The sequence below is a fragment of the Schistocerca gregaria genome, chromosome 11, assembly GCF_023897955.1.
Source record: "Schistocerca gregaria isolate iqSchGreg1 chromosome 11, iqSchGreg1.2, whole genome shotgun sequence".
NCBI lineage: Eukaryota > Metazoa > Arthropoda > Insecta > Orthoptera > Acrididae > Schistocerca > Schistocerca gregaria.
In genome coordinates this window covers 147,673,321-147,696,713 of record NC_064930.1, presented here as the reverse complement: position 1 = coordinate 147,696,713, position 23,393 = coordinate 147,673,321, and the positions used below count along the sequence as shown (strand labels likewise).

Here is a 23,393-nt window from a genome sequence, read left to right as displayed (position 1 = left end):
AGCCGATGGCACCCCATACCACCACGCCGGGTGATACGCCAGTACGGCGATGACGAATACACACTTCCAATGTGCGTTCACCGCGATGTCGCCAAACACGGATGCGACCAACGTGATGCTGTAAACAGAACCTTGATTCGTCCGAAAAAATGACGTTTTGCCATTCGTGCATCCGGGTTCGTCGTCGAGTACACCGTCGCAGGCGCTCCTGTCTGTGATGCAGCGTCAAGGGTAACCGCAGCCACGGTCTCCGAGCTGATATTCCGTGCTGCTGCAAACGTCGTCGAACTGTTCGTGCAGATGGTTGTTGTCTTGAAAACGTCCCCATGTGTTGACTCGGGGATCGAGACGTGGCTGCACGATCCGTTACAGCCGTGCGGATAAGATGCCTGTCATCTCGACTGCTAGTGATACGAGGCCGTTGGGATCCAGCACGGCGTTCCGTATTACCCTCCTGAACCCACCGATTCCATATTCTGCTAACAGTCATTGGATCTCGACCGACGCGAGTAGCAATGTCGCGATACGATAAACCGCAGTCGCGATAGGCTACAATCCGACCTTTATGAAAGTCGGAAACGTGATGGTACGTATTTCTTCTCCTCACACGAGGCATCACAACAACGTTTCACCAGGCGACGCCGGTCAGCTGCTGTTTGTGTGTGAGAAATCGGTTGGTAACTTTCCTCATGTCAGCACGTTGTAGGTGTCGCCACCGGCCCCAATCTTGTGTGAATGCTCTGAAAAGCTAATCATTTGCGTATCACAGCATAGTCTTCTGTCGGTTAATTTTGGCGTCGGTAGCTCGTCCTCTTCGTGTTGTGGCAATTTTAACGGCCAGTAGTGTATTTCGGGAAGTGAACGCGAAGACTTGACCTGCGTTATCGCGCGCCCGTGTCACATGCGCTCCTTCCTCGGCTGCTGCCCTGCCGGAATGTGTGACTGCAATCACTGCGGCGGTTCCAGTGTCGGCGAGTCACTAACAGGCACCGACTGCCGCTTGTTCGCTATCGCGCGGGTGAGCAGTCGGCGTATCGGAAACACATGGCGGGCCCGCCCCGATGATGACGGCCACGTGTGGGCAGAAACGCACAGCGGGCGGCAGTAGGCGCGCCGACCGCCTCACTGTGGACGCTGCCCGCGATGTCCAGCTCCTCGCGTAAGTGCCAGTCACATTCTGTTTGTAGCAGCGTAGCTTTCAGACACCCGTTGTCGTTCTGCCGGTTCAGTTTCCGTCAGACGACCCAAGTTCCCGAGGGAAAGCCCCTGCGACACGCTGTGCGTACAACGCGACAAACGCAAACAGAACTGCCTGACGGTAGCAGACGAGGTACCGGCAGAACTGAAGCTGTGACTACGGCTCGTGTTAGGATAGCTCGTGCTCTGGTTTTGCATCATTTTCGAAATATTCGATAATTTTTGTGTGGCTTCGCTTGTGTGATCTGTGGCAATTAAAGTCGGTGGAGTCCTTGGCCGCGAAAGGCGAAGGTCCCGAGTTCGAGTCTCGGCCCGGCACACTTCTAACCTGCCGGGAAGTTCCACAACTGTCTGATCTCTTAAAGTTATTCGTTTTACCTGGTTGAAACACAAGGGGGACGTGTGACATATTGGAAAGCCATTCATTCAAATTATTTATGTGAGCTCAAGGTTCCTATTCAATAAGAAATTGTTTTTTTGTCTATTTATTGTCATTCTCTCACGTAGGTTACTAGTGTTGTGAATTACACACTCAGCAGCTTTAGTTTTATATTACGACACTTGGTTTGAAAAGTCCGTGCCGGCCTGGGTGGCCGAGCGGTTCTAGGCGCTTTAGTCTGGAACCGCGCAACCGCTACGGTCGCAGGTTCGAATCTTGCCTCGGGCATGGATGTGTGTGATGTCCTTAGGTTAGTTAGGTTTGAGTAGTTCTAGGGGACTGATGACCTAAGATGTTAAGTCCCATAGTGCTCAGAGCCATTTGAACCATTTTGAAAAGTGTGCAAAAATAAACACTACTTACGTGTTTGGGGCAAAACTTGTCTATTTTTCGACATAGTCTCCTTTTAGACTTATACACTTCGTCCAACGCTGCTCTAATTTGTTGATCCCTTCCGAATAATACCGCAACAAAGTCCTTTTCCATCACGACAATGCGCCAGCACACACCTCAGCAGTTGTGGTCGCAAAATTAATGGACATAGGTTTCCAACTCGTTTCGCACCCCCCCCCCCCCCAATCCCTATTCTCCCTCGGACTACTGTTTGTTCCCCAATTTGAAAAAATGGCTGGCAGCACAAAGATTGTATTCAAATGAAGAGGTGATTGCAGCAACTAATAGCTATTTTGCAGACTTCGACAATTCCTATTATTCGGAAGGGATCAAGAAATTAGATCAGCGTTGGACGAAGTGTGTAAGTCTAAACGGAGACTATGTCGAAAAATAGGAAAGTTTTACCCCAAACACGTAAGTGTTTTTATTTTTGCACGGACTTTTCAAACGCCTCTCGCATATCGGGGAGATAACTGAGGATTTAGTGATCGGAAGGGAACGACGTTCGTCAGAAACTAAAATTCTACAGCTGTCACAAGTCGCACGTAATATTCATTCGTATTGAAATGTTTCGCTCTATCGGCGTGTCTTCAGAAAATACGTAACCAAGGGCCACACGTCACATACAGGGCGAATCACTTAAAACCTGCACCGCAAATATTGAGCAAATGGAAAGCGCTACTAACGTGCGGTTTTGACAGGATGGATTGATTGTCAAGGACTCATATTTTTAGCCAATACATAGACTTAGCACTTGCGTTTTTTTGTGCAAACACACACTTTCTAAATGGAATAATGTCTATTGACATTTTCAGAATAAGAGTAGGCTAAAGCTCAATGTTAATTGTGCTTATTGAGGGACCCAAGTGCGAATCCTTTATGACCTATCACATACTGCAAAATTTCCAGACCGGCACTTGTTTCTGCCATTCGACCTGTGCAGTTGTGAGGTACGATGTTGTTTTCATTTGTTTAAGCGCGCGCGCTTGTGTGTGTGTGTGTGTGTGTGTGTGTGTGTGTTGCGACTCGCTACTCAGTTAATGTGTGCGTCATTCCAAGCAGTAGGTCGTGAGTGGACAATTAGATTTACCAGTGCATGAAAAGCCATATGGTAATGGTGTATGGAGAGTGTAGCAAGAGTGCAGGGTGCTCGGTAAGACATGGGAAAATCATTAGGTCGTCCAAGCACATCTGACCCCAATGTTGAGCTAGCGAGACAACTTTTCTGCAAAACGTGTAGACGTGCTAGGAGGATCTTTAGTGTGCTTGGTACGCAAATTGCGCTGAACTGTTGTGACCGACTTCGATTCTTCAAACCGAAACACACAGCTAGCACGCTCAGATCCAGTGAAGGCAGCCATCTTTAACGCAACTGCCGCCAGCGCTCCTTACGGTGCGATTCGGTACTACGGAACTACGCGAGACAAAACTTTATGTATGTCCCTACAAATTGAAAGTACAATCACCTCTGTGGGTACTAAGAATTAATTTATATGAATTTTCAAAGTTGTAAAGTCCTTTTCAAAACATCTTGTATAAAGAATGAGATTTTCACTCTGCAGCGGAGTGTGCGCTGATATGAAACTTCCTGGCAGATTAAAACTGTGTGCCCGACCGAGACTCGAACTGGGGACCTTTGCCTTTCGCGGGCAAGTGCTCTACCAACTGAGCTACCGAAGCACGACTCACGTCCGGTACTCACAGCTTGTATAAAATTTGTATATGTATTTACGGCACGTATTTGTAAAATTCGTTTCTAAATTTACAACAAAAATGAGTTATTTCGCGCTTTTCTACTCTAAAACCTTTCTCTCGGTTTGTGGAGTTACACCAAAATACGATACCGTTTGTCGTAATAGAGCAAAATTAAGCAAACTATGCTACATTGTTTTTTTTTTTTTATATTTCCGTCTCCACTGCCACACATTCGATGGAAATGTGACGTATGATTTTACTCAGTTGCAGTTTAGCGGCTGCAGAATATTTCAAGCAAGTAGGCTACAGCAGAAAAAAATCAGTCGTCAGCTGGACAAGAAAACCTTAGTTTGGGTTCGTTTTACGTGTTTCGACAGTTTAAACTGTCTATCTTCAGGAATGCAGTAGGATGTTGGCTGACTTTCATCGCACATTTTATTTACGATTTGCAGTTTCACAGTCAATTCTTTGTTACCCGCCGCACATACACTTTTAGACACGTAATTCCATTTCATTGACTCTGTAGCAAAGGGCACTACCGTCTCCGATTCTTATTGTAACGTTGGCTTACCAGTGATTTCAGCTTGCTTCAGCATTGAAGATAACAGTTCGAACTGTGGAAACCGGTGAAGTGAAAGGTTCTTCTGTGCAGCTGACAACTGACTTTTTTTTTGTCGTTGTTGGACTGTGACGGAGTTGTTCAGTTGAAATGTATTGTGGCCAAATCTGCCTTAAAAATGTCAGATGTTGGTCACCTGCGTGAAAGTTCTGGTCGCTGTATTCTGCTGAGACACAACGCTTATACCGTATTATACCGCGTCTTGCCTTGTCGCAGTTTGGCGACGGAAACGGTCCGGAAAGTTGTCCAGGTGTGCCAATAGTCAGCTGGAGACAGAAACTCACTTGTTATTTGGATACCGCAAAGCCTGGAAATTCCTGCTTGGTCTCAACTGCAATTCCAAATACTCGCACGCACGGGGCTACGGAAAGATGACAGGTCTCTTCATCAAAAAATTTGACTGAAGTACTGTTTCCGATAGTAAGATCTTAGTTGTAGTAATAAATGAGCTGTCGTAACGAAACTTGAACTGTCGTAATGTAAAGGAAAAGCTGCATTTTAATAATAATTAATTGCAATGTAAAAGGAAGTCTTTCATAGTGTAGCCCAATCGGACTGCAAGAATTTTTAACAGTATAAACTGCCTAATAAAGTCTACGATAATCAATTTTGCAAAACTGATCACTGATTTCAGAACACACAAAAAAATCTAACCGTCCCTGAAAGACATATGATGGCCCTGACTCAACAAAAAAAAAAAAAAATCAAAATATTTCGTCCTTACCTCTGTTCTGCGCAAATCGGGATAACGCATTGCAGTACTGGTCTGTCTTCCGCGCCGCTATGCTAAAGCTGCAAATTACTGTATCCACACACACACACACACACTCTGTTGAGGTGCAATGAGTTTTCTGTTAGTTGCAAATCGAAGTATACGTTTGGAAAAACCATGATCAATTAAAAATTGTAAGAGAAAGTTGAATGAAGTACGAGCATAAATGACAACACGAAGTTGTGTTTGCATTATCTCCTCAAGTGCGCCCTCGAGCACACCAAAGATAATAACCTAACGTCTGCGATACAGGTTTACAACATCGCTGCTCGCTTACAATCGATTCAGATACCAAAATTATACATGACACCAATCAAGAAATTGCAATTCAAAACTGGAGCGAGCGGCTAACACGGTTTAAAAAAGTTTTATATAAATCAGACCGTTACAAATGGCGGATTTATTGCAGACGCAGGCCCCTTCATGTTCTCTTTCTTCGCTTCTGGGGCTACTTCCGTAGTAGTTGTCTTTATGCGTAAAAATAAGCAAAAGTTTTTCCTTCAAAATTTGCTGAAGATACGAGAGGCTTTCCCTCTTTGCTGTTTGGCCTTCACAGAAACTTCCACAAAACAAATTTTGAAGTTAATAGAACATGAAAAGTGGCGAGAAGTTGCGTAGCGCATACTTGTGTGCGAAGAATCCGCCGTCTGTGCTTAGCGCGGGCTCAAAGTTCCCACGTTTTGATGCGTGCACCTCGCGAGTGCTCTGATTCGCTGGAAAACTGCTGGAACACGATATTTTATGTTTTATGACAGCACACGCGTTCGACATTTGCAAATCGTGTTCTAGCTCCACTTGAGTAACAAAAACAATAGTTTCAAAAAATGTCCCAGCAGTAAAGGAGTTAAGTTACGGGCGCTTTATGGAGTATATACGTGATGCACATGTGATTACATAGGCTTAAAGAAGTTCGTATCTGGTGATTCCGTGATGTTACAGTGTTTCAAAGATGATGGAGAAGGATAAATACATCAGTTTGAGGTAAGGGCCTACTATCGCAAACGGACGAGTCGCAAGCTGTAACCCAAACTCGTTCCGAAATCTCTGACAGTGGAACACAGGTGCGAGGGGCGCTTCAAAAGTCCGTGCAAATTCAGAGAGATGGCATCGTTTGCGCGTATCGAGGTCACGTTTAGTTGGTAGCATCTGTGGAAAGAACGCACATAAAGTTTCAGCCGTATTGGTCTATTTCTTTCGCTTTGGCATCCTTGTTAATCAAGGTAGTCGAGTGACTGTCAAAACATGGACGAAAACGAATTTCCTGTGGTGATTAAACATTACTTTATGAAAGGCAGAACGCCTCAGGAGACTAAAAAGAACCTTGATAAACATTATGGTGACTCAGTACCTTCGATTACAACAGTTTATGAGTAGTTTCAAAATTTTTGGATTTTTGGATAAAATCCATGATATGGTGATGGATGACAGAAGTGTTAAGGTGCTTGAGATTGCTAGGTGGGCATCTCGAATGAATGAGTACACAATATTTTGCATATACATGAGGTAGCTATCCGCAAGATGGGTTCCGCCATTGCTCACGCTTGACCAAAAACGGAATCCTGTGAAGTGTTGCGAGGATGGTTTGCAGCTGCTCAGGACGAATGCGTCGTTTCGTCACTGTGGATGAAACATGGACGCTGTTGTTGTTGTGGTCTTCCGTCCTGAGACAGGTTTGATGCAGCTCTCCATGCTACTCTATCCCCTGCAAGCTTCATCTCCCAGTACTTACGGCAACCTACATCCTTCTGAATCTGCTTAGTGTATTCATCTCTTGGTCTCCCTCTACGATTTTTACCCTCCACGCTGCCCTCCAGTACTAAATTGGTGATCCCTTGATGCCTCAGAACATGTCCTACCAACCGATCCCTTCTTCTGGTCAAGTTGTGCCACAAACTCCTCCACAATTCTATTCAATACCTCCTCATTAGTTATGTGATCTACCCATCTAATCTTCAGCATTATTCTGTAGCACTACATTTCGAAAGCTTCTATTCTCTTCTTGTCCAAACTATTTATCGTCCATGTTTCACTTGCATACATGGCTACACTCCATACAAATACTTTCATAAAAGGCTTCCTTACACATCTATACTCGATGTTAACAATTTATCTTCTTCTGAAACGCTTTCCTTGCCATTGCCAGTTTACATTTTATATCCTCTCTACTTCGACCATCATCAGCTACTTTGCTCCCCAAATAGCAAAACTCCTTTACTACTTTAAGTGTCTCATTTCCTAATCTAATTCCCTCAGCATCACCCGACTTAATTCGACTACATTCCATTGTCATCGTTTTGCTTTTGTTGATGTTCATCTTATATCCTCTTTTCAAGACGCCATCCACTCCGTTAAACTCCTCTTCCAGGTCCTTTGCTGTCTCTGACAGAATTACAATGTCATCGGCGAACCTCAAAGTTTTCATTTCTACTCCATGAATTTTAATACCTACTCCAAATTTTTCTTTCGTTTCCTTTACTGCTTGCTCAATATACAGATTGAATAACATCAGGGAGAGGCTACAACCCTGTCTCACTCCCTTCCCAACCACTGCTTCCCTTTCATGTCCCTCGATTCTTATAACTGCCATCTGGTTTCTGTACAAATTGTAAATAGCCTTTCGCTCCCTGTATTTTACCCCTCCCACCTTCAGAATTTGAGAGTATTGCAGTCAAGAGACATGAACAAACAAACAACAGTCTAAACAATGGGTTACCAAGGGAGAATCTGCACCAAAAAAAAAGGGCGAAGACCGTTCCTTCGGCCGGAAAGGTTATGGGGACTGTCTTTCGGGATTCGCAAGGGATAATCCTCATCGACTATCTGGAAAACGGTAAAACCATTACAGGTGCACATTATTCGTCGTTATTGGACCGTTTGAAAACCGTGCTGCAACAAAAACGCCGGCGATCGGGCGGCAGAAAGGCCTTTTCCATCACGACAATGCACCAGCACACACCTCAGCAGTCGTGGTCGCAAAATTAACGGCAACTGATTCCAATTCGTTTCACATCCCCACTACTCTTCAAACTTGGCGCCCTCAGACTGCTATTCGTTCCCCAGTTTGAAGAAATGGCTGGTGCGACGAAGATTTTATTCAAACTAGGAGGTGATAGCAGCAACTAGTAGCTATTTTGCAGACTTGGACAGTTCCTATTATTAGGAAAGGGATCAACAAATTAGAACATCGTTGGGCGAAGTGTGTAACTCTAAAAGGAGACTATGTCGAAAAATAAAGGTTTACGACAAACACGTAAGTAGTTTTTATTTATTTATTATTTTATTTTTTTTTTCAAGCGGCCCTCGCAGCTCGGACTTAAACGGCCTTTCCACGGTGTGAAGACCAAGCGGCAAAAGTTGTGGTCCAGTGTGACCCAGGAGAGGAAACAACGCCTCCACCACACCCCTCCCTAAGGGTTCACTGTGTGCATCGTGGCCAGAGGGCGGTGCGAGTTCGTACCGCCAATCTTTTCATCACATACTCCGTCGCGTCGTGTCGTTTTCCATCTCCACCTCTCCTTTAGAGAGTTTCACCCTTTTTTTAATTTTATTTTTTGGACGTTGTGTACGATGGCAGTATGTGAGCTGTTGGTGACAGATACCGCAGACCTGCAGTAATAGAACAGCAGCCGGCATCAGAGGTAACAATACGCCTACTGCCCATTCAGGCTGTGCCTATTGTCCAGCAGGCGACCTTTCGTGGGGTGAAGGGACACACCAGCCTCGTTGCTCAAATTCCTCTGTCTGCTTCCGAAATAAGCGACGCTCGGGGAAACAAATAGTTTCGCGTTTGTGGAATGTTGGACAGCTGCGTTATCTGGAGCCACACATCGTCGGTCCTATTAATTCCGTTGCCAGCAAAAGCCTCTTTGGCCGACGCCAGCTCCACAGAATTCCCATACCGATCTATACGACGGACACAAGAACAGCAGCAGTAAACGTTCACCGCCGTCTCTGTAAAGAATGGAGTTTGGAAGGTTGCAGGGCCGGTGGAGCAGTTCATTACTCTGGGATTTATTCCACCTGAGTACCATTATGACTAAACCGGACGCTGGAATGTGATAGAAGTTACAAACTGTTATTAAGGTGTCGGTGCCAGACAGATTGTATTAAATCGTGCTCGCAGCGGGGCCAACGTCCACCTACGTGTCTACATCTACACTCCACACGCCACCTGACGGTGTGTGGCGGAGGGTACCTTCAGTACCTCTATCGGTTCTCCCTTCTATTCCAGCCCGTATTGTTCGTGGAAAGAAACATTGTCGGTATGCCTCTGTGTGCGCTCTAATATCTCTGATTTTATCCTCACGGTCTCTTCGCGAGATATACGTAGGAGGGAGCAACACATTGCTTGACTCCTCGGTGAAGGTATGTTCTCGAAACTTCAACAAAAGCCCCTATCGAGCTACTGAGCGTCTCTCCTGCAGAGCCTTCCACTGGAGTTTATCTATCATCTCCGTAACACTTTCGCAATTACTAAATGATCCTGTAACGAAGCGCCCGGCTCTCCGTCGGATCTTCTCTCTCTCTTCTATCGACCCTATCTGGTACGGATCCCACACTCCTGAGCAATATTCGAGCAGTGGGCGAACAAGTGTACTGTAACCTAATTCCTTTGTTTTAGGAATGCATTTCCTTAGGATCCTTCCAATAAATCTCAGTCTGGCATCTGCTTTACCGACGATCAACTTTATATGATCATTCCATTTTAAATCACTCCTAATGCGTACTCCCAGATAATTTATGGAATTAACTGCTTCCAGATGCTGACCTGCTATATTGTAGCTAAATGATAAGGGATCTTTCTATGTATTCGCAGCACATTACACTTCTCTACATTGAGATTCAATTGCCGTTCCCTGCACCATGTGTCAATTCCCTGCAGATCCTCCTTCATTTCAGTACAATTTTCCATTGTTACAACTTCTCTTTATATCACAGCATCATCCGCATAAAGCCTCAGTGAACTTCCGATGTCATCCACAAGGTCATTTATGTATATTGTGAACAGCAACGGTCCTATGACACTCCCCTGCGGCACACCTGAAATCACTCTTACTTCGGAAGACTTCTCTCCATTGAGATTGACATGCTGCGTTCTGTTAACTACAAACTCCTCAATCCAATCACACAATTGGTCTGATACTCCATATGCTCTTACTTTGTTCATTAAGCGACTGTGGGGAACTGTATCGAACGCCTTGCGGAAGTCAAGAAACACGGCATCTATCTGGGAACCCGTGTCTGTGGCCCTCTGAGTCTCGAGGAGGAAAGCGCGAGCTGGGTTTCACACGACCGTCGTTTTCGAAACCCATGCTGATTCCTACAGAGTGGATTTCCAGTCTCCAGAAAAGTCATTATACTCGAACATAATACGTGTTCCAAAATTCTACAACTGATCGACGTCAGAGATACAGGTCTATAGTTCTGCACATCTGTTCACAATCACTAGAGACCACACGACCTGCATATTTCTCGAAGATGTTTGACTCTCAAAGATAGTCATGTTCTCTCGCTTTCGATGCTACTCGCCGTAAGCAACAAATCAACCAGGTAATATTGCAAGCAAAAAGGGTGTTGCAGCAAACACGAACACGGACCTACCGTGATAAGTAAAATGCAGTTAAGAGGCGCAGACTCCTGCAATAAAGCCCATGTTACAACTACAAGGGATTGGTATTACAGTAATGTTTGGCACCTGTAGTTAACGCGAGAGCACACGAATGACACAGTATCAGGCTAATGTTTCCATTACGCGCCTTAGGATGACACCTGTCTCATTTGTGTTCACAAATTATTTTCACATTGAATCGGGCTGTATCCTTCAGAGGGCACAGGCCTTGGCGCAGTGGATACACCGTATCCCGTGAGGTCACCGAAGTTAAGCGCTGTCGGGCGTGGCCGGCACTCGGATGGGTGACCATCCATCCACCATGCGCTGTTGCCGTTTTTCGGGGTGCACTCAGCCTCGTGATGCCAACTGAGGAGCTACTCGACCGAATAGTAGCGGCTCCGGTCAAAGAAAGCCATCACAACGACCGGGAGAGCGGTGTGCTGACCCCACGCCCCTCCTAGGATGACACGGCGGTCGGATGGTCCCGGTCTCTACTCGTGGCCTGAAGACGGAGTGCTTTTTTTTCCTATCCTTCAGAACAATCCACTATACGTTAGTGCCTTCTAGAGCAATGCGTCCTTTCTTTACTTACGTAGAATTTAGATACTACTTCCAATCGAAGTTAAGCAATTAATTTTGCTCTGCCACGCGGGACTGCTAATGAAGCAGGTACAAGAAACACTCGCTCACCTCAACATAACATTACACAATGAATTTAGGTTTACCTGCACTCGACTCCGTACTGTAAAAAAAGTTGAAGATCTGTCTGAAATTCACACTATCGCCGAGCCACGCAAGAAATCACTTACCCATGAAGATCGCTGGTTCTACCGTTGTTGCCTGGATGGGGTGGCCGAGCGGTTCTAGGCTCTACAGTCTGGAATCGCGCGACCGATACGGTCGCAGGTGTGAATCCTGCCTCGGGCACGGATGTGTGAGATCTCCTTAGGTTAGTTAGCTTTAAGTAGCCCTAAGTTCTAGGGGACTGATGACCTCCGATGTTCGGTCCCATACCGCTCAGAGCCATTTGAACCATTTTTGATCCATCGAGTAAATATCTCTGGCGTGAGCATTGCGGTCTGCGCGTGTTGTCAACATTAAACCAGCATTGTTACGTGTTTTCGGGACTTGGCTGTGCGTGTGTGCTTTCTGCAGCGTTTGAAGTTTATAATATCAAGAGTTTTTGTTCTGTTTCACCGCTTGTTGATCTGGATGGTAAATTACTGTTGTTGGTACGGATGCAAAGAAAAATATGTGAAAGGAGGGATAGTAACTTTTCATGGGTACATACCATGTAGCTCTAATTAAAGTTATCACATTAGTAAGAGAGACTGTATATGTTTAAAAATTTCGAGACGCATTATAATTAAGGTTTGATTCTGTAGACCTATTTTTCCACGATTTTACGACTATATAATAGATATTACGGCTCGTACAAAAGCTAACAAACAATCACTTCCTCTCGTAAATTTGCTAGTGGAACAGGAAAGAGAATGGTTAGTTGTTTCAGCAAATATTATCCTCCATGTATTTATCAGTGACTCGTAGATTATGTATATAGATTACTCAGTCTACTATTTATTTAATAAACTGAGAGCAAGTACGTAAAATGATTTAAATAAATACTTCAAAATGTCGCCACTAAGAAAAATTGTGCTTTAGATCGCAAAAACAAGAAAATAAATACGATAAAATTAGCAGGAAAAAAAGGAGGAATTAGCAGAAATATAATCGCTAATGTGTGGCAAATTCGGTGTTTTTCGGACTCTTGCAAAAGTACTAGCGTACTGTCAAGTCTTTTGCAAGACTATCACTGAAAAAAGGTTGGTCAGGCTCTGTAATACCATAAAGCGCCGTATCATACCGAAAACTACCAAAAATCGAGTGCATCGAATTGTGACACGTATCGCAAAGGAGCAGAATGTAATATCACTTGCCATTAAAAGTTACGTAGCCACTTTATTCGTATTTCCGCCCCGACGAGTAATCACGCCGTTAGTAATTTTATAAACCGATGAAATAAAATAGCATGTAAGAGATCGTTTTCTGAAGCCCTGTGCTTTAGGTTACACTTAAAATATATTTTCTTGACCAGTAGAGTTAAGAACAAGGTAGACTTTTCTCTCTCGACGCCGATATCTCTGAATATCGCCATCGAAGTTCTGCAGGGGGCGGTGTTTTCCTCAGCATTCACAATCCCGCGCCCTTTGATGCCGGAACGGTAATATGACGAGCTGAAATTGTTCGAGGAGGTAGTAGAAACCTATCATTCTCCCGCGCAACGAAACTGCCATCTACATGCGACGACGTCAATCAGCGCGCCTTTCTGCTGGAGATGACTCACAGCCTTCTACACCGACCGTTCGACGTATGCCTGCCCACTGCCTTCTGCATACTCTCGTTTACCTTCACTTTGGTTAACAACGAAAATATATTAATTCGCAGCACCTTATGGTGGCGTGAATTACTTTGGTTTAAATTTGGGTGTAGCCCTTACGTTGCAATTATTATTTAAATTACTATTGAAGCCTTTAAATAAAATTGCAAACTAGAGTGGGTATATTTATACAGTAGTACAGAGCGTAGTTGCTACATTACAAACTTCAAACGTCCGATCACTTTAAAAACGAGTTAGTGAGATAAATATTTGATGTTAAGCATGTGAAACCTTTACGTTTCGAGACTCAAAACCCCAATTGAGCTAATTTATTAGTTTAGCATTATTCATCCACAGCCAGAACAGAAAGTGGTAAACTTAAAAATGGTAGCACCTCTGGATGTTGATAGACGACCTTTTTGGCAAACAGTACGTAGTACTAGGTACAGGAAATGTATTTTCAGCTGCGAATCTGAACCTTCTTCGGCTGTATAGTGGAATGGCGACAGTGAAACTTTGTGCCGGTCTCGCAATCGAACCCGGATTTCCCGCTCATTCATTTCTTCATAAATTAAATAAATTCTAGAGTTTGATACACCTGTAAGTATGGTCTGTATGCAGTGCAAAATTCATCGAAATATCTCTCTTACTTATGAAGAAAGGTGTACCTATAGCATCAAGTACAGCCAATAGTAAGTGAAGAAATGACGAAACTTCACATGTAAATAAAAATTATTTTGTTATGTTTTTGAACTTCCCCTACTACGAGTGTGAATTGTGAATCCTTCCTGGTCATGATAACAAAGTTTTATGAATTTAAAAGTATAGATTGTGAAAATTAAAATGTTCCGTGGTGCATCAGTACCTCCAAGTCGGCCCCTTTGACGTCCAACCCCCCCTTCCTCCCCCCCCCCCCTCCCATTAAACACTCAGCATACAACGTAAACAAGGAATTATTGGACTGTAATGCCGTCAGTGCGTAGACAACAGATGTGGGTAGCCAGTGCTCGTAAAACGGCCTCGCATAACGTCTTTTGGATGGGAAACTCTGGATCAGGCTCCGTACAGCTCCGATATTGCGCTCAGTGACTACCGTCTGTTCCTGCACTTGAAGAAACACCTGGGCGGTCAGCGTCTTCAAGACGATTACGAAGTCAAAACAGTGGTGATGCAGTGGTTAACAAGTCAGCCGGCAGACTTCTATGAGGAGGGTATTTAAAAACAGGTACAACGTTGTGGCAAGAGCCTCAGTGTTGACGGAAATTATGTAGAAAAGTAGATTAAGGTACAGGCTTCCATGTAAAAATAAAATTACTTAGATACCTTAGCATCCCAACATTAGAGGCTTGCTCAATGCACTCATCTGCATTAACATACCATTTTCCACATGTACGGTGAAAGTTGGCTGCTCTGAGTCACAGCGCCAGAGATTACGCCAAAGAGTATTATTCAGCCGCCCCCACTGGCAGTGCTTGTTGAGAAGTTGGTGAGGGCAGTCGTAGTTCTGAGGTAGGCGTGATCTGTGCTTGTTGAGACGATGTCGATAGAGTACTAGTTGTGAGCGTGTCGTGTGCAGTTGTTCTGTTGGGCAAGACACCATATGTTATTCGACTGGGGATGTTGTAATGATCAAAGTGTGTTTTTCGTCAATATGTATGAAGGTAAAGAAATTTTTTTGTCGTAGATGTCCTAAAGAACAATGCCTCTTGGTCACAGGTTCAGTCAACAAAGCATCTGGCTCGTGTTTTTGTATTAGACTGTAATTCTGGTTTCTGTATGCAATTATAGTCCCCCATTCGGAACTCCGGGCGGGGACTACTCAAGAGGATGTCGTTATCAGGAGAAAGAAAACTGGCGTTCTACGGATCGGAGCGAGGAATGTCAGATCCCTTAATTGGGTATGTTAGAAAATTTAAAAAGGGAAATGGATAGGTTAAAGTTAGATATAGTGGGAATTAGTGAAGTTCGGTGGCAGGAGGAACAAGACTTCTGGTCAGGTGACTACAGGGTTATAAACACAAAATCAAATAGGGGTAATGCAGGAGTAGGTTTAATAATGAATAGGAAAATAGGAATGCGGGTAAGCTACTACCAACAGCATAGTGAACGCATTATTGTGGCCAAGATAGATACGAAGCCCACACCTACTACAGTAGTACAAGGTTATATGCCAACTAGCTCTGAAGATGACGAAGAAATTCATAAAATGTATGATGAGATAAAAGAAAATATTCACGTAGTGAAGGGAAACGAAAATTTAATAGTCATGGGTGACTGGAATTCGAGTGTAGGAAAAGGGAGAGAAGGAAACATAGTGGGTGAATATGGATTGGGGCTAAGAAATGAAAGAGGAAGATGTCTGGTAGAATTTTGCACACAGCGTAACTTAATCATAGCTAACACTTGGTTCAAGAATGATGAAAGAAGGTTGTATACGTGGAAGAACCCTGGAGATACTAAAAGGTATCAGATAGGTTATATAATGGTAAGACAGAGATTTAGGAACCAGGTCTTAAATTGTAAGACATTTCCAGGGGCAGATGTGGACTCTGACCACAATCTATTGGTTATGAACTGTAGATTAAAACTGAAGAAACTACAAAAAGGTGCTAATTTAAGTAGATGGGACCTGGATAAACTGACAAAACCAGAGGTTGTAGAGTTTCAGGGAGAGCATAAGGGAACAATTGACACGAATGGGGGAAAGAAATGCAGTAGAAGAAGAATGGGTAGCTTTGAGGGATGAAATAGTGAAGGGAGCAGACGATAAAGTTGGTAAAAAGACGAGGGCTAGTAGAAATCCTTGGGTAACAGAAGAAATATTGAACTTAATTGATGAAAGGAGAAATCCAGTAAATGAAGCAGGCAAAAAGGAACAGAAACGTCTCAAAAATGAGATCGACTGGAAGTGCAAAATGGCTAAGCAGGGATGGCTAGAGGACGAATGTAAGGATTTAGAGGCTTATCTCACGGGGGGTAAGATCGATACTGCTTACAGGAAAATTAAACAGACATTTGCAGAGAAGAGAACCACTTGTATGAATATCAAGAGCTCAGATGGAAACCCAGTTCTAAGCAAAGAAGGGAAGGCAGAAAGGTGGAAGGAGTATATAGAAGGTTTGTACAAGGGCGATGTACTTGAGGACAATATTATGGAAATGGAAGAGGATGTAGATGAAGACGAAATGGGAGATACGATACTGCGTGAAGAGTTTGACAGAGCACTGAAAGACCTGAATCGAAACAAGGCCCCCGGAGTAGACAACATTCTATTGGAACTACTGACGGCCTTGGGAGAGCCAGTCCTGACAAAACTCTACCAGCTGGTGAGCAAGATGTATGAGACAGGCGAAGTACCCTCAGACTTCAAGAAGAATATAATAATTCCAATCCCAAAGAAAGCAGGTGTTGACAGATGTGAAAATTACCAAACTATCAGTCTAATAAGTCACCGCTGCAAAATACTAACACGAATTCTTTACAGACGAATGGAAAAACTGGTAGAAGCTAACCTCGGGGAAGATCAGTTTGGATTCCGTAGAAATACTGGAACACGTGAGACAATACTAACCTTACGACTTATCTTAGAAAAAAGATAAAGAAAAGGCAAACCTACGTTTCTAGCATTTGTAGAATTAGACAAAGCTTTTGACAATGTTGACTGGAATACTCTCTTTCAAATTCTGATGGTGGCAGGGGTAAAATACAGGGAGTGAAAGGCTATTTACAATTTGTACAGAAACCAGATGGCAGTTATTAGAGTCGAGGGGCATGAAAGGGAAGCAGTGGTTGGGAAAGGAGTGAGACAGGGTTGTAGCCTCTCCCCGATGTTATTCAATCTGTATATTAAGCAAGCAGTAAAGGAAACAAAAGAAAAATTTGGAGTAGGTATTAAAATTCATGGAGACGAAGTGAAAACTTTGAGGTTCGCCGATGACATTGTAATTCTGTCAGAGACAGCAAAGGACTTGGAAGAGCAGTTGAACTGAATGGACAGTGTCTTGAAAGGAGGATATAGGATGAACATCAACAAAAGCAAAAAGAGGATAATGGACTGTAATCGAATTCAATCGGGTGATGCTGAGGGAATTAGATTAGGAAATCAGACACTTAAAGTAGTAAAGTAGTTTTGCTATTTAGGTAGTAAAAGAACTGAGGATGGTCGAAATAGAGAGGATATAAAATGTAGTCTGGCAATGGCAAGGAAAGCGTTTCTGAAGAAGAAATTTGTTAACATTAAGTGTAAGTGTCAGGAAGTCGATACTGAAAGTATTTGTATGGAGTGTAGCCATTTATGCAAGTGAAAGATGGACGATAAATAGTTTGGACAAGAAGAGAATAGAAGCTTTCGAAATGTGGTGCCACAGAAGAATGCTGAAGATTAGATGGGTAGATCACATAACTAATGAGGAGGTATTGAACAGAATTGGGGAGAAGAGGAGTTTGTGGCACAACTTGACCAGAAGAAGGGATCGGTTGGTAGGACATGTTCTGAGGCATCAAGGGATCACCAATTTAGTATTGGAGGGCAGTGTGGAGGGTAAAAATCGTAGAGGGAGACCAAGAGATGAATACACTAAGCAGATTCAGAAGGATGTAGGTTGCAGCAGGTACTGTGAGATGAAGCAGCTTGCACAGGTTAGAGTAGCATGGAGAGCTGCATCAAACCGGTCTCAGGACTGAAGACAACAACAACAACATATGCAATTATAGTATTTCTGGTTTTTTTTTAAATTACTTCAGTCTAAATGGTGTTTAAAATATGTTGTCTTATCGTGGAAGAACCGTGCCAGATGTGTACGTTGAATCATACTTCCACACAAAGAGCAGTTACATTTGTGATTTGTTGTTTCGTAGCTTCTATAGTTGCTGGAGACTTAATTAATTAATTGTGCTAACGGAAATTTCCTTTCATTCCTTGTTGTTATTCTATGCGGTCAGATTGCGTACTAATATTATTCAGGGCCAACCGGTTAAAAGGGCTGCGTAATCGGACGAACAGCGACTAAAACTAAAATTATTTTCATTCTATTTAATTAAGGCCCCATGCAACGGCTAGCTGCGATTGATCACACCAACTAGAAATTTTGTCTAAGTCGTGTTATACCTTCGCAAAGTCACTCAATATTGACACCTTACCGTACACCACGGTGTCATCAGCAAACAACCGCAGATTTATGCCCACCTTGTCTGGAAAATCATTTCTGTATAGGCATATTTTAAACATGGCTGAAACAGCAACTGTTGAAAGTCTTCATGGTAAATGATGACAGCCAAATATACCTTCTGATGAAGGTATATTTATATATACCGAAACCGTGGTCAAGAATTTTAATGAATCTTTATGCTGCAACTGTTTTGGCTGCCTTCATTTACCGTGAAGAATTTCTGTATACACTTCCCTGGGGCGCCCCTGACGACACCCTTGTTTCTGATGTGTACTCGCCGTGGAGGAAACAACACTGCGTTCCGTTACTTCAGAAATCTTCAAGCCAGTCACGCACCTATGAACCTATTCCACACACACACACACACACACACACACACACACACACACACACACACACCTATCTTCCTTAACTGTCTGCAACGGGACACAGTGTCAAATTCTTTCGAGATCCTTCTGATGGTTGTCTGCTATGTTAAGACACTGTTAGAAAGAATCTAGTTAACTGTAGCTGTCTGTAATTACGATTAAGGACTATATAAAAATGTTTCCACTTGAGTAAACTAACTACAACACAACCTCGAAGATTTGTGTACAATGTGCTCGTATAGTATGGGTTACTGAGGCTGTGGAGATCGCTCTCGGTTCAAAGACATGAAGTAGCGCGGAAAATGGTGTTAGCTAGCAAGTTTAAAGAGTGTGGGGCAGGGGAGGCGACAGAGCAGGTGAGCCCTTTCGTGAAACGGATGCGGAGGTGTCTGCGTCATCTTTGGACGGTCAGCGACCAGAGCGCAGAGCGTGCCCCGTTTGACTGCCGGTCGCTGTGGCTCGGCGCCATCTAACTGTACCGCGGAACTGGTGTGAGAATCCACGCTTCGCGTGAAAAGAGAGAGAGAGAGAGAGAGAGAGAGAGAGAGAGGGAGAGAGAGGGAGAGAGAGAGAGAGTAAAAAAATGCAACAGCTCGGCTCGCGCCAGCAGCCGGTCGGCCGTTCGACACAGTTTCTCGCCCCGCCGCGGAAGCGAGAATTGGCGCGCCGAGGCATACTGCCACTGCAGTGAAAAGCGGCAGCGTCCGTCCACGCCTCTGTTTGAAGCGCAGTTCCGTTTCACACGTCGGCTGTGTATTCCGACCGCAACAATCTTTTTTTTTTTTTAATCTTTTCGATGTATCGGTCAATCGAGGCGTAGTGTTGTCGCGCAACGTTTCGACGATATTTTCTACCCGTCATCCTCAGGTAAAGTCTGAAGATACCGAGTAAAAAAATCATCGAAACGTTGCGACAACACGACGCCTCTGTTCGGCCGATACATCGAGAACGTTTCGTCAGACTTAGTCGTCGGAAAATCCTGCGCTCCCACTCAGTCATTTGTTGTTGTTACTGTCCCGAGCTGTTATGCCGTGGTCATTTGATGACTTCTGTGTCAATTACAAACGTTTCGTCCCCGTCTGCGAAGGACGTCTTCAAGGGGGTGTGTAGCTCGATGGAAGATCCAACACAGGACACGCTAGCGACAGCCTCGGACATTTGCAGAAGCCCCGCCCATTTACCCCCTGCCACACCAACCAAGAGCGCATCAATATGATCTTTGGTAGCCCTCGTCGCTGTCGTGTTTTCGTTCGTCGTTTTTTGTTTCACCGCCGTTGTTCATACCAGCAGTGTTGTGCTGTTACTGCTTCTCAGCAGTTTGTGTAATACTGTCAAAATGAAACATAGATATGCACTCTCAATAAAGTTACCATACACAAGGTACCTAATCTTGACTGTTGTGGCCAACTGCTGTGTAAACTGATACCTAACGGACATTAAGGTACGATGAGACGTGTTGGAATGACACAGACGAAATTATGCACATATGTTTAACAATAGGCAGCTCTAAAGCTCTCAAACACTGAAGAACAACTCAAAGTAATCTCGTGTCTGCTATAAGCAAGCAGTCATAAGAGTTCACAAGTAAAAATTCACCCATTACACAGGCAAATATTAATGAAGAATGTCACTGTATAAATATCGGACTGCTTGCATAACGCATTTCTACACTATCCCTCTCTTACATTCGTTAGTCTTAATGTGGCAATCAGAAACAAACCGAGACATCGACTTTGCCTTGTTTACGCACAACATTGACTTCAGACAATCGAGATAATGGACAGCATCCTTGGCGATACTACCAATTAATATTTCCCAACAGAATTTCGTACACTATGCGAGGTGACGGAAATTAGCGCTCACTGCAGTTAACAAATGTATTTTTTGATATAGTGCAGACGAAAACTCATGAAATAAAAAAGACAGTGTGGAAACCATTTTAATTTTTTTTTTCCTATTGATGATTTTTTAACACTCATATTGAATGTACATATTTCTAATCCTTTTCGTAATGGTACCGTACAAACTGTATTTCGTACTAACTACTGATTTTCTCCCTTGTTATGACTGGCATGTCTGTGATACGAACAACTTCGATGTTGGAACATACGGCAGACCATGGGCGGAGCTTAGGATGTGAATTGGTGTGGAGGGGGGTGATGGGGCGGGACTTGTGCTCGTCCAATACACCCACCTGCTCGTCCAACACACCCACCTGCTCGTCCAACACACCCACCTGCTCGTCCAACACACCCACCTGCTCGTCCAACACACCCACCTGCTCGTCCAACACACCCACCTGCTCGTCCAACACACCCACCTGCTCGGTGTTTTCAAAACACGTGACGTCACGCCTCGGCACGGGAGCGCGCGGACACGGAATTTAGCGGCAGTCAGTAGAGAGCCAGTGGCTGTCTCAGACCTTCCATACACCTGCAGACCCCCTTGAAGACGTCCTTCGCACACGGGGACGAAACGTTGGGAATTGACACAGAATTCATCAACCGACCACGGCATAACAGCCGGGTAATTATAATGGACGCGACATTTCCGGCCGAGAAAGTCTACATTTTAGTTGTTGGTGAAAGTCTACATTTTAGTTGCTGTTACCGACCGAGGACTGGTTTGACGCAGTCTCCACACCATTCTAACCTGTGCAAGCTTCGCCATCTCCCAGTACCTACTGCAGCCCACATTCATCCGAATGTGGTTAGTGTAGTCATCTCTTGGTCTCCCTCTACGATTTCTAGCACCCATGCTGCCCTCCAGTACTAAATTGGTGATCCCTTGATGCCTCAGAACATGTCCTACCAACCGATCCCCCCTTCTACTCAAGTTGTGCCACAAACTCCTCCCCAATCCTATTCAATACCTCCTCATTAGTTATGTGATATACCCATCTAATCTTCAGCATTCTTCTGTAGCACCACATTTCGAAAGCTTCTATTCTCTTCTTGTCCAAACTATTAATCGTCCATGTTTCACTTCCATACATGGCTACACTCCATACAAATACTTTCAGAAATGACTTCCTGACGCTTAAATCTATATTCGATGTTAACAAATTTCTCTTCTTCAGAAACGCTTTCCTTGCCATTTCCAGTCTACATTTTATATCCTCTCTACTTCGACCATCATCAGTTATTTTGCTCCCCAGATAGTAAAACTGATCCACTACTTTCAGTGTCTTACTTCCTCATCTACCTACCTCACCATCGCCTGATTTAATTCGATTAGATTGCGTTATTCTTGTTCTGTGTTTTTAAATTTTTTTTTATCTTGTACCCTTCTTCAAGACACTATCCATTCTGTTCAACTACTCTTGTAAGTCCTTCACTCTCTCGGACAGAATTACCGTGTCAACTCCCTGGGTTTTAATTCCTACTCATAATTTTTCTTTTGTTGCCTTTACTCCTTGCTAAGTAAACAGACTGGATAACATCGGGGATAGGGTGCACCCCCGTCTCACTCCCCTCTCAGCAACTGCCTCCCTTTCGGGCCCGTCCACTCTAATAACTGCCGTTTGCTGTCTGTACAAGCTGTAGATAGCTTTTTGGTCCCTGTTTTTACCCCTGCTGTCTTCAGAATTTCAGAGTACTCCAGTCAACATTGTCAAAAGCTTTCTCAAAGTCTTAAAATGCTGTAAACATAGATTTGCCTTTCCTTAACCTTTGTTCTAAGATAAATCATACAGTCGGTATTGGGTTGCATGTACCTACATTGCTCTGGAATCCAAACTGATCTTTTGCGAGGTCACTTCTACCAATTTTTCGATTCTTTTGTAAATAATTAGTATTTTTCGACCTCAACTTGATACACTGGTGGTTCGATAATATCAACACCTGTCAGCACCTGCTTTCCTTGAAATTTGAACTTTTGCATTCTTATTGAAGTCTGAGGGTATATGGCCGGTCTCTCACATGTTTAACAGCAAGTGGAACGGTTTTTGCCGGTGTGGCCGTGCGGTTCTAGCCGCTTCAGTCTGGAGCCTCGCGACCGCTACGGCCGCAGGTTCGAATCCTGCCTCGGGCATGGATGTGATTGGTGTCCTTAGGTTAGTTAGGTTTAAGTAGTTCTAAGTTATAGGGGACTGATGACCTCAGAAGTTAAGTCCCATACTGCTCAGAGCCATTTGAATTATTTTTGAACCTTAAACAGTTCACCTATCTTCTCGCTCAAAGTGCAAATCTCAGCTGCATTCAGCAGGACGGGTCAATACATTAAGGGTACAGAAGTCATTGGCATTTCTCCTTTTGCTCGGCGTGATGGCATAGACTCACCAAGTCATTGTAAGTCCCTTGCAGAACTACTGAGCCACGCTGCCTCTACAGCCGTCCCCAATTGCGAGAATGTTATCGGTGCAGGATTTTGTGCTCGATCTGCCCTCCCGTAAATGTTGGACGGGATTCATGCCGGGCGATCTGGGTGGCCGAAAAAATTTGCTCGAATTGGTCTGAATGCTCTTCAAACCAGACGCAAAACAATTGTGGCCCAATGACATGACATCGTTCTTTGGGAACATGAAGCTGATGAATGGATGCATATGATCTCGAAGTACACCGAGGATTTGGCAATGTTTACGTTTTTGGTGGTTAACGTATCTTAACTTGTTACATTATTTCCAATATATTTGATATAGCGTGCATGAAGTGTGCCATACAGCGATTAATGGGTTTAGAGATATTTAGATTGCCCTTTTCGTATAAGAAGAAAATTGACATGTTTTAGAGAACTGTAGAAATTTAGGCTTGGAA

At 43.9% G+C, this 23,393-nt stretch overlaps 1 protein-coding gene across 1 annotated transcript in view; it reads left to right on the top strand.

Annotated features, from left to right (window-relative positions):
• Nucleotides 1–1,064: 1,064 nt before the first annotated feature.
• The window catches only part of LOC126295074 (uncharacterized), a 163,867-nt gene continuing 141,538 nt past the window's right edge, over nucleotides 1,065–23,393 (top strand). Inside the window, exon 1 of the mRNA XM_049987319.1 lies at nucleotides 1,065–1,159. Within this exon, the coding sequence (XP_049843276.1) occupies nucleotides 1,065–1,159 (95 nt within the window). The remainder of the gene's footprint in view (nucleotides 1,160–23,393) is intronic.